This window comes from Salvia hispanica, chromosome 1 (genome assembly GCF_029641045.1).
Source record: "Salvia hispanica isolate PSC_SH4W2 chromosome 1, Shi_PSC_v1, whole genome shotgun sequence".
Taxonomy (NCBI): domain Eukaryota; kingdom Viridiplantae; phylum Streptophyta; class Magnoliopsida; order Lamiales; family Lamiaceae; genus Salvia; species Salvia hispanica.
The window spans coordinates 30,959,476-30,975,473 of record NC_142692.1 but is presented as its reverse complement, the minus strand read 5'-3'; the positions used below and the strand labels follow the sequence as shown (position 1 = coordinate 30,975,473).

General features: G+C 34.6%; 1 protein-coding gene and 2 pseudogenes across 2 annotated transcripts; 1 reads left to right on the top strand and 2 right to left on the bottom strand.

Moving 5' to 3' along the window:
* The first annotated feature begins 2,886 nt into the window (after positions 1 to 2,886).
* LOC148933611 (putative F-box protein At1g32420) lies at positions 2,887 to 3,951 on the top strand (annotated as a pseudogene).
* A 2,877-nt stretch (positions 3,952 to 6,828) lies between these two features.
* LOC125219925 (protein TIC236, chloroplastic-like) lies at positions 6,829 to 15,943 on the bottom strand (annotated as a pseudogene). The gene is made up of 12 exons (XR_016132653.1): positions 15,939 to 15,943; positions 13,837 to 15,501; positions 11,976 to 12,068; positions 11,762 to 11,824; positions 10,880 to 11,109; positions 10,680 to 10,763; positions 10,069 to 10,216; positions 9,590 to 9,777; positions 8,600 to 8,735; positions 8,396 to 8,448; positions 7,848 to 7,969; positions 6,829 to 7,202 (listed from the first exon to the last, which is right to left on the bottom strand). The product of XR_016132653.1 is annotated as a protein TIC236, chloroplastic-like (transcript).
* On the bottom strand, positions 12,033 to 13,836 carry LOC125220902 (protein TIC236, chloroplastic-like). Its single transcript, XM_089062813.1, has 3 exons — positions 13,314 to 13,836; positions 13,175 to 13,215; positions 12,033 to 12,342 (listed from the first exon to the last, which is right to left on the bottom strand). Exons 1-3 carry the CDS (start codon positions 13,383 to 13,385, stop codon positions 12,192 to 12,194), a joined length of 264 nt encoding a protein of 87 aa, XP_088918939.1. The 5' UTR covers positions 13,386 to 13,836; the 3' UTR covers positions 12,033 to 12,191.
* Positions 15,944 to 15,998: the final 55 nt, after the last annotated feature.

Sequence of the window (15,998 nt, the reverse complement as noted above, 5' to 3'; positions counted from 1 at the left end):
CTTCGTATTTTGCTATGGAGATTGCTATTTTGGTTTCAGTTATGATATTGTCCTTTTATTTGTTTGCTTTGGTGAATATTGTTGGCTGATCTGAGTTTGGAGTTTGAATTGCATGGAGATTTGTAGTTGATCGGTTGAATCTAGTTGAATCTGTGAAGATTGGAGATGGAAATGGTGTTTGATTGTTGTGGATGGCTTGGATCCGGAGTGGATGAAGCATCCGACGTATAGATCTGTTCGCATTTGCATGGTTATGATATTTTGAATTCTATTTACTTGTTTGTCTCGTCTAGTACTCATAGATCTGTGTTAGTTTCAGTGGTTCTTTGTGTCAATCGGTTTAATTTCGTTTGCCTTGTTTCGATCGTTGTTTGCTCTGTTTTTCACCGGTTGTTTCGTGATAAAAGTTAGAGAAGATGATGTCGCTGTTAGTTAGTCCTTAAGTTAGTTAATCTGCAGCTTTTCCGTCGTACTATGCCGTTTAAGGAAATGGTCCCCACGTTTAGCTTTTCCCATGTCTAGGCTAGCTTAGGAAGTCATTTACCCAGTCAAGTAGTTATTTCAAATACTTTTAGTCATTATGCATGTCCCTGCCTAAATCTAGCTGTTAGAGTAAAATATTTCACTTACCAAGTCTAGGAATTAGATCTCAACCTCGAAAAATACGTGGCAGCAGCCAAAAATAGCTTCCAGGTCTTTGAGCATATTTACTTGCACATCTGTCTCTGTGGATTCGATTCATGCTTCCAAGTACTAACTTTTCTTTAGCAACAACGGGTTGAGGGTTTTGAAGGGCGAAGGAAGTGATTGTGTGCCCAACGACAGGTAACCCAAGGATTCTCTGAGTTGCTAGACCCGGTATCTAGTGGATTCTCTAGATCGAGAGATTTTATTTCAAACACACCTCGCTGACTTATCGCACTCTTCAACAATGTACGACTAATTTCGTCCCTGGCATCAGCAAAACTGATTATATCCTCACATTTCTTGTATAACATGTTTTTAACTAGAGTGAAAGGCCTAAAAAATCCCTAACTTTTCGGGTTGTTACACCACATATCCCTAAAGAAAAAAAATAGCGCCAGAGGACTCTTATGTTAAATATAATCACGGAGCATGTTTTTTCGGACCAAAACACCCTCAATCCTTAAAAGGACATTTTTGTCACTCCATTATAATGTTGACATGTGTTTTCTGCCACATTTTTGTCAGCAACTTCTTATCTAATTTTCTAATAAGTTCTGGTACTTCATACGTGTTTAAAGTTTTGTCAATATTTGTACACAAAAAACTTCTTATATTCCTCTATTTCTAGTTAGTGGTAACAATATACTAGTTATATCATGTAAAAAGTTCATTGAGAAACAACAAAAAATATAGAAAAGTGAAATTATTTATGAAATAAAATCTAAATCAATAATATATAGAATAAAAAATATTTCATATTTAATTAAATGATACAGTAATTATATTCTTGAAAACACTGACATTTAAAATATTACTTTCATTATATATCATCGAACTAATTTGTTAATCTACGCTAACTTTAAGACGATTTTATATTTTTTGATATTTTATTAAGAATTTTAATTTAGCTCATGCTAAAATTTTTAACATCATATGAATATTCAATCTTTATAATTCAATCTTTATATATAAATTTGCATAGTTTCAAGTCAATCATGATAAGGTTGAAACATGAGTAAAATATTTTGAAAATATTCAAGCATGTGACATTAGCTATTTAATCCTTGGAGATTTTCTTTTATTAATAATAGTATCTGAAATTAAGACAATGTAAATTTATAAATTAATACTAGAAAATTGGGATACTTTCATAATAAATAAAGTTGATCCATAAATCAAGGCAAAAAACAAATAAAAATTAGGGAAAATAGAAAACATCGAAAAATACTAGAAAATGAGTTTTATAAGGAAGAAAGGGTCTCATTTTATTATTTCATATTAATTAATGCAGATAATGATAAATATGTATATTATAAAACAATTAGAAAGTGTAAGTAAGGACAAAATTTTAATTAAGTATGAAGTACCAGAACTTATTAGAAAATTAGATAAGAAGTTGGTGACAAAAATATGGCAGAAAACACATGTCAACATTATAATGGAGTGACAAAAATGTCCTTTTAGAGATTGAGGGTGTTTTGGTCCAAAAAAACATGCTCCGTGGTTATATTTAACATTAGAGTCCTCTGGCGCTATTTTTTTTCTTTAGAGATATGTGGTGTAAAAACCCGAAAAGTTAGGGATTTTTTAGGCCGTTCACTCTAGTTAAAAACATGTTATACAAGAAATGTGAGGATAAAATCAGTTTTGCTGATGCCAGGGATGAAATTAGTCGTACATTGTTCATGAGTTATTTATTGTACCTCATTTGAAGTAGCAATTTGTATACCTAGCATCCGATTATTTATCACACATTGAAATCATAGTAATATGTCATTAATTTGAAGAATATGATCTTTTTTGTAAATATTAGTACTCCATAAATAATGTAAAATTTGAAGAATATGATATTTTTTTTTAAATATGTGGTGATAATATTTATAAGAATCGTCCATATATGTGCGTTCAAATTTTTTAAGATTTAATAAATTTATACTATGATAGTAATATTTACTATTAGTATAATAAAATTACTCTCTATTTCAAATATTTATATAATAGAATCAACATTTCCCGTCACTATTTATAAACATAGGTTGTGTGTAAATTATAGCCAAGGGTGCACTCGATCTTGTTTACAAGACTAGTTTTTTTTTCAAACATGTCATAGTACTAATTAAAATCCTTGTGATTAATAAATCGAATATTGAATTAAAATGACTTTTTTTTCTTCATTATTAGATCTAATATATTTTTATGATGAAGGAAAATTTGTTTGCAAATCTTCCGCTAGAGATAACAATAGAGATTTTGGAAAGACTATCGATTAGAATCATTATTACGTGTAAGTGTGTTTGTAAATCATGACACCATCTAATAAAAGGGGGTAAGCTTGTGATGCCGCATTCTCAGAATCCATGTTTAGTTTTCGCTAAAAAGAATAAAAATGCATATGTAGTTTGCGATGAGGCATTCAAGCCACTTATCCTATTCAAGTTGCCTAATCCACACACTTCATTTTTCGATCGGTGTGTTCGACGGGTTATAATTGATTCGGTCAATGGTTTACTTTTGATGTGGCTTCTATGCTATGATCATCTTTCCATATGCAATCCATTGACTAAAGAATGTGTTAAGGTTCCCCTGCCTATGGATATGGATACTATAGTACCCGTATTTGGCTTTGGAGTGAGTAAAATAAGTGGCCAGTATAAGATTTTGTTTGGCACTGCTGACTCTAGTTGTTACCTACACACTCTAGAAGGAAAAAGAGAAAGAGGGTTGTGGAAATGTATTGAAGGAGCACTAGGAAGCCCTACACAAATTTATGCTATATTTTTTAACGGGAATCTTCACTGGTTGGCACGTGATTTAGAGGACAAAAACTTTGTGTGTTGCCTTGACCTTGAAACTGAGCTAATTACCAGTTTTTCTCTACCACGCCGCCTTGACGGCGAATATTCTCACCATTATAGGCTAAGACATTTGAACCAACAATTATATTTATGCGATATTTCAGATGAGTTCCGTGTTGATATTTGGAGGCTAAATAATTATGGTGATACAAATTCTTGGACTAAGGAATATTCCTTCGAGGGGGCAAAGATCTATGGACTTGTTTTTCCGATTAATATTTTTGCAAATAGTGACTTAGTGTTTGCATCGCATATTAATGGTAAACTATTTATCTACTCCAAAAACGATGATACTATTGTGTAATATGGTCTTCTTCAACGATATACATATCGTTCCATGAATATTGTTCGTTATACCCATGCCTTAAGTCACTTGCTAGCATGGGGATTTGCAATATTGAGTCATTAGAAGTCAAAAAGTTTCCTATGTACTCTATATTCCAAAGATAAAATAAATAAGTATATTGATAGTGTGTTTGATGATTGTCAATCTTTTATGATCCCAAAATTATTTGGTTTAAAGTCATAAACAAAATCCATTACTAATTAACAAGTTTTTATACGTATTTTAAAATTTCATTTCATTTTATCCGTTTCTTATGTTATGTTATACTCCTATTCTGTTATGCGTGTGATAGTAATTATATCAATTTCTTATTTATATTACTGACTTAAGGTGGTAAAATTAATTAAAATATTTGGAATAAATGAATCTTGCACATTGCAATACATAAATCTTAAAAACAGCAACATTACAAATACAATTACACTACCACTAAACTTTTTGATACTCTTAGTTTTGAAAAATAATTAAGTAGTAATAGTTAAAGTAGAGAGAGAGTAAAGTAAGAGAGAGAATAAAGATTCGAAGAGTAAAGGTCAATTTTTATCATTTGAATCAAAATTGACCTTTACTCTTTTATCGTTTTCTAGAAAACAAGCGCGAAAAAAAAATTCCTCAAATAACGTGGGACGGATGAAGCAGTAATCTATATCTATCTCTAAATCTATCTATTTATGTAAAGGGAGTTTGAATTATTTAAAGACTTGGAGAAATAATTTGAAAATGAGTAATACTCCCTCCGTTCCATAATAATAGGGACTTTGGAGACGGCACAAGCTTAATGCGAAATTGATAAAGTATGGGAGATGTAGAAACAAAAAGTGATTGAAATATTGTTAGTGGAGAATTGAGCTCACTCTATAAGAGAGAAAAGACTTGCTACGGAAATAGTATAAATTAAAGTACATACAATAATAATGTCAATGCCGAAATAATAAAAGAATAGATATTTTAAATACAAAGCCTAACTTTAAAATTAAATTTACTAATATTATAATATGATATATATGCATATTAATGGAACTAAAGAATTATTCTTATTCTTAGATTATAAAAATCACTACTCTGTGATCTTACAACAACAATATTTACACAAATAAAAACTTTAAAAAATACTCCCTCCGTCCCGGATTAGGAGTCACTTATTGTTATCGCTCGAGTTTTAAGAATGAGTTGAAGTGTGTAATAAATGAATTGAGATGGTGGAGTGTGTAATAAATGAAGTGAGATAGTTGAAGGTGTGTCCCTTTTGGCTTTTTGGATTTTTATTTTTGTTTTTGGTTTATTTTAATGTAGATAATGACATTTTGATGTAATTTTGATGAACAATGGGGTAAAATTGTATAACCAAATATGAAAAATTCTAAATGTGACTTTTAAACTGGGACGGACTTTTATGGCAAAAAGTGACTCTTAATCTGGGACAGAGGGAGTATTATATAAAATTACAAGTCTTAAAAAACAAAAATAAATTACTACCTCCGTCCCCCAAGTCTTAAGAAATGTAATGGAAAACGAGTTTAAAAAGTTGGTGAGATGTGGGTCCTACTTTTAAAGTATTAGTTTTATAATAAAATATGAGTATGAATGAGTTAGTGGAATATGTGGCCCACTACCAATAATGGTAAAAGTGAAGTGTGTCAAACTTTTAGGGACGAACCGAAATGGTAAACTGTGTCAAACTTTCAGGGACGGAGGTAGTAATTACTAGCTCATGAATTAACTATAAGAATCGTAAAATAAATTAATTACTAGATAAATGAATTCATAAGAAAATTTATTACTATGAGAAAATGAATAAAAATTAATAGACAAATGAATTTATTTAGCTGGCTAGCTATAAGAAAATCCTAAAAAACAACAACAAATGATCGACGCAAGTTGTCAACCAACGGGCTATAGAAGGGTGGAACCTTCAGCATCAATTGGGTTAAACTCAAGTACTAGAAAAGCAAGCTGTTCCAGAGGGAGAATTTTGCCCTAATTCTGCAGGTTGACTTTGTTTGAGATTTGTTGCATTAATCCAAAATTGTTGGGGAATTTTAATGTAATAATCTATAAGAATTTAATTCAGATTTGTTGTTGACTTGTTGCGAATCATTTGTTTTTGTTTTAATTTTTATTTTATCATATTTAATTAATCATGGACTAATTCGGCGAGATTTTCATTAGTTTGGAACTCAATTTTCGAAAAATAAATGTTCTCGACCAATTTCGTAAAACGGCCATATGTATAGGACAAAAAAAGAACTTTAGTCTAAAATTTAATATAATAGCACGCACAACGTTTGTCTTCGGACGAGCACGCTAAGCGGCACGGATTCACGCGCTCAGCCCACGTGGAGGGGAGCGAGTGAGCGTGTTTTTGTCCGTTGGAATTTTTTTTTAATTTAAAAATTCAGATATAATTAAAAAAAAATTCTCACTTCTCAAAAAAATATATCCCCTTTTCCCACTTATAACTTATTTTTAAAATTTTTCTTACTCCAAAATTCATCCATTTCATCTATAAATACCTCTCATTCCCTTCCAAAAAATTCACATTAAACGACTCTTCTCTCAATCTCAATTCTCTATCTGACTATCTCTATCTTGTAAACATGTGCGGACAACAATCCTTACATACCCTCGGCACTGGTGTGGCGGTCCGATGAGCTTAAAATGTTATGTTTAATACTGTATCTCAGGAGACAGAATTTTTTCATTTAATATCCATTTAAATGGTTGAAGAGGATATATATAAAGCTTAAGAGCATTCTAGATGAGGCGATCATTCAAATGCCAAGCAAAAATCCTTGTCTCAAAGTATAAATGATTTTCACGTGCAAAATGGCTGTATCCAGGGTGTTTTGAAGATAACAAAAAGTAATAGCAGTGTTAAGCCTTTAGATAAGGGCATGAGTCGGTAATTTCTATAGAAACCATAAACAATTACTACTAAGATGGATAAATTATCTGAACCCCCTAAATCCAGAGCCAATTCCAAAACCAACCAGTGAAAGTAATATGAAAGTTCACCTATCCACATACCCTTACATTTACACAAATTAATCATTCAAGATATCATAAACGTAACCACAACCTTTGATCTAGATTGAACAGCGGGATCTGAACTACGAGAAAGAAGCCTAGCAAGAGGAAGCATCTCAGCAATCTCAGCATTAGGGACCTCTAATCTCATTCTCCATCTACCCATAGAAGAGATCATGCTCCCAAGATGACCAGTCATCACTTTCCCGGGAACCAGGCAATACATACTCCCCTTGCAGTTCATATATGCTATTGCTTTGCTCCAAGATTGCTTGTTCAACTGTGATCTATCGACCGGTAACAAACATGATCAACCATATCATACTATTCGTGCAGACAAAAACAATAGCATAATGATTTCTTCAGCTATGTCAAATAAGTTGTCTATCGAGTATCGGCCAACCAGTAAGATGAAAGGTTCAGAGCCAAACAATTCAACTACATCAATTAGCCCAAGGACACGCAAATTTGCAAAGCAAAACCTGTGTCTTATATCCAAGTTTATTGTTTTGCCACAAATGAGGAATTCATGACTTATTAATATGGTCCAGTTATTGAGAAACAAAAGGAAATATTCAAAATGCAAACTATTAGGCAATCAATCAAAATTTCATTAAGCTTGTAAAACAGAACTGAGGTTTGCACTTTTCTCATGATTTCCAAAGAGAGACTTATACCCTCGCGAAGAAATAAGAAAAACTTTAGACAAGCAATCATCACTTCATTTAGTCTAAACCTTGTCTTATCAATATAATCATGAGAGAGGTAACTGTGTTCTCCATTAAGTACTCCAAGTCTATAACAGCCCGATGTCTTCAGTGGAGCTATTGCCTACAGTAATATCCAGTTGCAGTAAAACCATAGATCTGTTGCTAGTCCTAATTGAAGATCTCAAACAAAGAATCTGAAATACATATGAAAAAAGTACTGACCACATCCCCACTCCATCTGGCAGCTACATCTAAAGCTTCACCCAACACACCACTGAATTTGGTCGAAGAACAGATAATGCACCATGGCCCCTTAGTTTTTGAAAATTCAACTGCAGCTCGGCCTAAAAATGAGAAAAGGAACATAAAAGGTAAAAATAAGAGGTTGTGCAACAATATAATACTTGGTAAATGACGTCAAACTTATTTCAGCAGTCATTGGGTTCTCCTCCATAAAGGAGGTATGACTTTAGCAGCTACAAGAGCAAAATTCAACTATTGTTAAAACTTAAAAGCCACTAACCAAATTGTAAATGAATGGAAACATATAAAACTAGTTAATAAGCAGCTCGCCACTCAGTGCTTTGTGACAGTTATTTATCTAGCCATAACTAACAAACATTTTTCAGTAACACAGGTAAGCAAATAAAAGAAAAAACCAATAACCTAACAAGTCCCTGAAAGCCTAACATGAAAAAATACATAAACTGAAAGCATTCTATAACCAGGGGCACCAAAAATACTGTTTAGCACTCCATCAAGAAGTTTACTCTTGAAATTGCTCCACGAAGTGATGCTAGCTCCAGCTCATCCAATGGCGAACCTGATTGGACAAGGAAAAACACATATTGTACGAGTATCAAAGAAAGCAGTGCATAGTAAAAAGTGAAGAAGAAATAAAAGTTAAAGCAAAGGAAAATACTAGGAAAGAGTGGAATGGACCTCTAAGGTAGTTGAATGTAGTGGTCGATAACAGGCATGAGCTTTCAGGTGACCTTTCTGTAAAGAAAAAGATAGCACTTTTTCCGCAAGATTTTCTTCAGAAGTAGATTGCAAAGGTCCTACAACTTCAACTGCAAGACTTTCATCTGGTCGGCCAGTAGCATCCAACTGCATGACCAGACAAAGGAGATACTGGAAGATCTATCAGGAATTTTGTATACGACGACAAAACACATTATTGGTGCAATTAATAAGGAATGTATTATCAAAAATTGTAATTTGTGGGGTCTAACTGTCTCTCACCAGAGGGGCATTTCTTATAGCATACTAGCATTTTTATCACCATCATACAACCTTTGTAGTACAAGAAACCACAAAGAATGAATGAAACTCTAGTTTCCTTAAGAAAGTTGAAGACTGAGATAATAAAAGTGACTATCCTACCAGATGAAACCATATTCCAGATCAAGGCTCCCCAGCAGATATTAGCTAAAAACATCCTCCAGCTATTTGAGCTAGAAGACAAATGTCTGGGATACACCCATTTTAGGCATGAATAACTAGGGCCGAAATATGAAGTCTTCAAGGATGACTAATAAGAAATAGGGATAATCATGTTTTGTGTCCTCAACTTTCAGCAGTTTCTTGAAAATGTTCGCAGGTTGTTTTTTTCTCTTGTAAAACCTGTCAACTTTGTGAAAAGGTTTTATTTATGTCCAGCTAGACATAATCCAGCAACAAAACAATGACTTGGCAGTCGGCTCTCTTGATTCTTAGGTGGACTCTACTTTGATGTGGATTTCCCCCCTCACCCGCTAAACAATGTTGTTTCACTGGAGAATCTGACTCATCATTCCATCGTCGGATTATCTCAAGCAAAGCACAAATCAAACTTTTCACAGTTTAGGTTTTTGAAGAGAACATAAGTTGGTGACATTTTTCAGGAAGTCCTGAAAGTTGGGGACATAAAACATGATTAACCTTAAATAACTATTCCCCAAGAAAATGGATGTGAGACAAACCTTCATACCCTTAGATGATATGTTGAGCACTCCAGCTAGTTGAAGAGCCAGCATCAATTGATTGAGTTTTAGAGCTGAGATTGAAATATCACCAGAAATGCTTTTTTCATCTTCCTTTGGTATCATTTCTGAGTTTGTACTAGATTGGGAAACTTGGTCGCCATAATACTTGTTGACCTTTCCTGTTGCTTTCAAATGAATGGGCCTCAGAGAATCAAAGGTATAGGAAGAAACCAAGTTGAAAAATTCAAAATTGCGCATTCGTAGATCCAATTCAATTCCTTCCACAGAGAAAAATGTAATCGTGTGAGATAGCATCAGAAAGTGACCCCTCAGCTTTCAGAGCAGTCCATTTGATATCAAATCTCCTACACCCATAAAGACATTTCCCGTTAACAAAATCTATGAGCAAACATCTCTGGCACTATCATTCCATCTGGCAAGACAGCTGATTCCATCAACCTATAGAGATACTTAACAATGAGCCTGAGACTTTTGTTCTCCATTCAGATCCCCTAGCTTAAATGGCATAGTTTGGAGGTAACCAGGTATATAGCGATGCATAATTTTGTCAAAGCACAAGTTGCCAGAAATGTTAACGTCCATTGCTGTGTCATCAACCTCACCCTACAATAATACACTTTTAACATCAGATCAAACCTGAAATACCTAAATGTAATTCGAAGAAAAAGAAACTGATACCAAAGAAAATTAATCTGAAGTTTATATTGTTTGTGAATTTTTATGGTATAGTACTAAATTAGTATGTTTACAGGGCATATAATGCTAGCATGTCTATAGATTCATTTCTACATGCATAATAGGAATGCTTTTTAGAGTATTATAACTTCTCCTAGATGTTTCGAGAAAAGTTTATTTACATAAGATAAACTGTGTAGCAAGATTAAAATACTGGGCTTATTGACAAACTACTGCTTATAAGAACACCAGAAACTAGAATATTGGATGAAGTGCGGAACTAACCAAGTTCGAGATATCACTTTCTCAAACATAATTCTAACCTTGATGCACCAATGCAGCTTATTTATGTATAGAACCAACTATACATCTATGTAAATAAACACCACACCTCAGGACAGATCCACGCATTCCCGGCTCCGCGAATCTCACCACCATCAACAAGTGTAGCTCTGATTCCATACAGATTAGCAACCTGACATATGTAAGCAGAAATATGTAAATAGAAAAATAAGCATGTGTTGTTAGAAAAAAGATTTTAAAAAAACTGTCCAGCTGTGAACCATGGATTACTGGTGAATAATTACTCACACAATTATCAGTGTTAAAGGTAAAATTGGCAGAAACGTAGGAGAGTGGAACATTATCGATGGCTGCCACTGCACCAGCCTCTTTATTATTCAACATTGCCTCGTGTGCAGCTGATTTTGGTGTATCAGCAGATATATGAATAATTTTCCTCGAGACCAATGCACTCCAACAAAAACAGGATCATCCAACGGGCCTTGACAGTTGAACACAGATGTTACTGACCCTGCTAGCTGAAGTGAATAGTGGAAACTCATTAGGTTGGTTTTGGAAAACAGTGGCCCTCAACAGAGTGGCACGGGAAAATGGAAACCGAGCAAGAACAATGCCCAACAAAAAATCAGAAAATCAATCCAGGAATATCTAAATGTGATTTTTCACAATTTACACAACACTTTCAGGGATCTAGATCACGTACACAAACTACATCTCTAACATATGAGTCATATGACACCATAAGTGGAGTTAAGCATAACCTAACATGTCGTGTAGATAATCCAAAAGATTGTAAAAGTAGCCTGTGTTGATTTGTTGCACACCTTCATAACAAATAGTACTCTATTTTGAAACAGAAAGATCTAAACCAAACACAAGCATTAGAGAGTAATTGTTTTGCATTCATTAGCCATATATACATGACAGAAACATGATTACACTCCATAAACGGCTGGAATTTTGGCTAACTTACAGGTTGGGAACATCCTAAAAATCATACCACTTGCTCTATTATGGAAATTCAGAACTTAGAACGAGCTTTTCATGGTAATTAGTGGTTGTGCAAACAAAGAGATATATATCAAGACAGACAAAAGGAGAAAAGCATTAAGATTCAGAAGACTACGAGATTTTAGTCATCTAGAGGAATATTAAAATCCAGTCCCATACCGGAAACAACAGAGGCTTCATCTTGAATGTTTTCATCAAGGCATTCACTTCTACTGAAGGAACCTGTGCGAGCATCAGAATGTCAATAATTTCTGCCTTCTGGAGGGAAGCACGTAAAAAACATTCTAGAGCATGCAAATCCTATAACTATGTTACAAAGTGAAACAAACAGATTATTGACATTGTATCTGATTGACGAAAGAAATTGATATACCTGACACACTACGTGATACTCCCTCCGTCCACGAAAAATAGGGCACGTTGTGAATGGCATGGGTTTTAATGTAGAATTGGTAAAGCAAGAGAGAAGAGAAAAAAAGTGTTAGTGGAATGTGGAGTCCATATTATTAGTAAGAGAGAAGTTGTTGAAAACTTTCCTTTTTTGAATGTGCCCTATTTTTCGTGGACAACCAAAAATAGCAAATGTGCCCTATTTTTCGTGGACGGGGGAGTATTCTCCTTGCTCTGGATCAATGCCGAAATCCCCAGATGCTTCTAATGGAATATCACCAAACCATCCCCTTGCATTATGCAAAAATATTCGCTGGGCTCGGAAAAACAAGCTTGCATAAACATCCTTCCTGTACACAGAGGTGGCCTATAACCTTTTAAAAATCCATACTGCAAACAGGAAAAAGATACTTGTAGAGGACAACAATTAAAACTAAAGCAATGAATTAACTGGAATTTATCTTCTCGTTCTTCATATCATAGAATAGGCAATCATACGAAATACCAGGACAATTGATCTACTTAAAGAAATTGTCATGATGTATTATTGATTATTCAATATCAATACAGGATGCTAGGAAGATGGACGACATAGTAACTATAATTTTAAGCTACAACTTAAGATTTAAGACGCGAGATCTACGAAAAATGGGTGTATTGAAAACTAAAGAAGATTAAGTAGTAGCATGTTGATCTTGTGCTATTTTCCATTTCTATTTACAGAAACAAAATGGCCTCACCACTAATCACAGAGATGTAAAATGCAAGGTTCCATAAGAGGTTTTGTTTCATTAATGGGACTCCTAATGGCGGATGGAGGGAGTACTTATCACAGGTATACATAGTAAGATCGAGAGATAGAACGCTGATCATACAACTGAGTGCTAATGCAACAATGTTTTATGAGTCAATAATATTTTTACTAATATGTTGAAGTTGAACAAATATAAAATCTGAAAATAATCCATGAAATAATAAGAAAAGATCGAGATCATTCAGATCAATATAATAGTACGTAGCAACATACAGAAAAATGCTGATGGAGCATCATACATGTGAAAGGTCAACCCCGTTACATCAAGTTGTCCATGAAGATTAGGAAAGCTTTCTCCCCGTGACATGCATATACAAGCTAAGATATCGTTAACCAGAGACGATTAAAATATGAAGTCAGAGAAGCACCTCGCCGCTAGCTCTTCCTTTAGACCATGAAATTGGAAGCTCTACGAAACAAAGACATAAATATTAGGATCAAAATCTGATCTAGATGAGGACAGCATATACGGCTTAAAAGTAAGTATCACATTCTCAATGAGCTCACCGGAACAAAGAGATTTGCAATTTTCAAGTTGGCATGCCATTTCTGCTCCATCAGTGGACAACCATCCACCATCTTCAGATGTCAAATCTGATCTCCACATTTTACAATTTCCACTAAGCTGCACATGCACACGCAACGCACACGCACGTAGTGATTCTGAAACTTCTCATTTCTCTATAAAAGGAACAGCAATTAAAACCAAATAATTGGAGTAAGGAATCCCACATCTGTAAGAAAATTGGCACAAGATATGCCTACAAATGTAAAATCCATGCTCAAATAAAGTATAAACAACCAGATAATTTAGCGTTTCACTTTTTTTCTCAAGGTCTTTTCGATTGAAGAAGTTTAACACAACCACTATCCTTAAACATATTTCGAATTTTGAAAGATTTGACAAAAAAGTATTGTTTCAGACAAGTAAACCAAGCATCATAGTTTCCAACAAACATCATGCTAATGTATTCTTAGTGAATTCCTTAGGAGATAGCCAAAACACCAAAGGATTTAAATTGATCTTTCAAGCAGCATATTTCTTCCTTGGTTCTGTATGACAATGTACCGAGTCAAGAACTACAGAAATCATTTTCTCTATGCCTGAAGTATTTTCTCCACCAATCTCGTCGACTATTTCTGTCGATATTTGTTCAAATCCCTCCCTGATCTCAGACTTCAGCCTTTCCCAAGGATTGTCAAGTAAATGCTGTGAAGTTTTCATAGGCAGTGGACAGGCCCAACTGTGAACTCAATGGTGGAAATTTTCCAAAAAACTAAATGAACTTGAAGACTCAACCTCAGTACGACTGGAACTACTAGAGGCACCAGAGCCCTGAGTGCCCGAGATGTCATCTTCAACATTATCCACCTCCTTGACCAACCTGACATCTGTTTCTACTGTATTATCTCCTTCAAGATATTCATTGTTTATGCCACTATTATTAGTGTTTCTTGTTCCTCTAACAGTTTTTACTGATGAAAATTTGTCACTGTAGTTTTTAACTTTACTAAGTTTCACCAAAGTAAAGAGAAACGGATCTTGAGCCTTATCCATCCGATTTCTAGATGGAATTTCTAAAATTACTCGAGAAACAAAATCAGTCTGTCTGCCTCAAAGATATCATTATTTGTCGGTAAATCTACAGCAAGTTCATCATCTCTACCACCAACACTATTGTCAACCTTTACATCCTGATACACAGCTCTCTGATCTCCTTTGAACTGGGTCCCCTCAGAACAAGAAAAATCAGCATCATCGCTGCCTGTCATGGAACAATCCATTTTGCGAGAATCAAAGCCTACAGATCCTTCAAAAAATGAACGTGCTGCGGATGCACTGCACTCAAGAAGTCGCCTTTTAGAAGCGATATTACTCATAGATAAATCCCTACCGTTGGCCTTCCTCTTGAACTTATGCCTCACAGATCCAGGCATTATCCTGGACCAGATGCTGTTTTCAAGGCTTGAAACTTTTGCACCAAATGATCTCTCTAAATCAGCATGCTTCAAATCATACTCGGCACCAGCATCCATACAGTGATGGTCTCTCCACTGCAATTTCTCATCTGTATAATGGAAAGTATCGGGAGTCCCTAGCCTTGTCCTTGTCGGTCCAGCCATGTGCTCCTTGTAAGTATCATCCTCAGGCAGGACAGATTCACACTCTGAAATGATATAACCATTCTCAGCAGATACTTTAGCTGCATCATCTCTTTCCCTTTCCCAACGAACCGTGGCTTCCTCCCTCACAAGCCTCCTTGTTCTTGTACGATGATCGATTCCCTCTTCAGCGGACAAGTGCCTCTGGGGAACACCTTCCAAATAGGGTATTCCCAACCAAGTATAGTTCTTCTTTTGTGCTACCAACAAACTTGGACTTGACAAAACAGCATCAACAACTATTTTCCCCCTTCTGAGGCTCGCAAACGGACGAATACGCAGCTTGACGGTGGGAACCTCACCACAAGCGAACTCTTCACTGTGAGGGCCAATCGAGCACGACTCCAAAGTAATGCCTAAAGGCGAGATTCTGCGAACCTTACCAAAATCAAGCTCTCTCGGAAGATGATCACTCAACAGGGTACAAATCGATGGCAGCAAATTGGTTTCCACATGTAAGACAAAATAATAAAAATGTATTATATTGTAACTCACTCTTAAATTGCTAATTACAACTAAAAAATATATGCATCTTCAAATTAAGAGTCAAGATCATTCAATTAACATGCTGGAATAACTATTGGTACAACAGATGATAAAATTGGTTAAATGGAAAATATAACTGCACTGCCAGATTGGTACTGGCAACTAAGATATTATATTCATTTATCTTTCATTGTTAACACAGGTTGCACAACAAGTTCTATGAATCAAGGTAAGTTAGTTATTATATACTGTAGAACTTGTTTAGGTGTTTTAGTGCATATTAAAATAAGATTTTATAGGCTGAATTCTATGTGTGCAATACTTTACTGATTTGTTTATTTAAAACTTGTTTGGGTGTTTTTGTGTATTAGAGTACTGATCTATAAGAGTCTGAATAAGTGTTTAAAAATAATTAGTACACATTTTAAGAAGATACAGATGATGGTTGATTATAAACTCGTGTCAGTATTTTTTTATGAAAACAACATGAGCAGCAAGAGGTTGTCTTTAAGTTATATTACAACAGATTAAATAGGAAGCTGC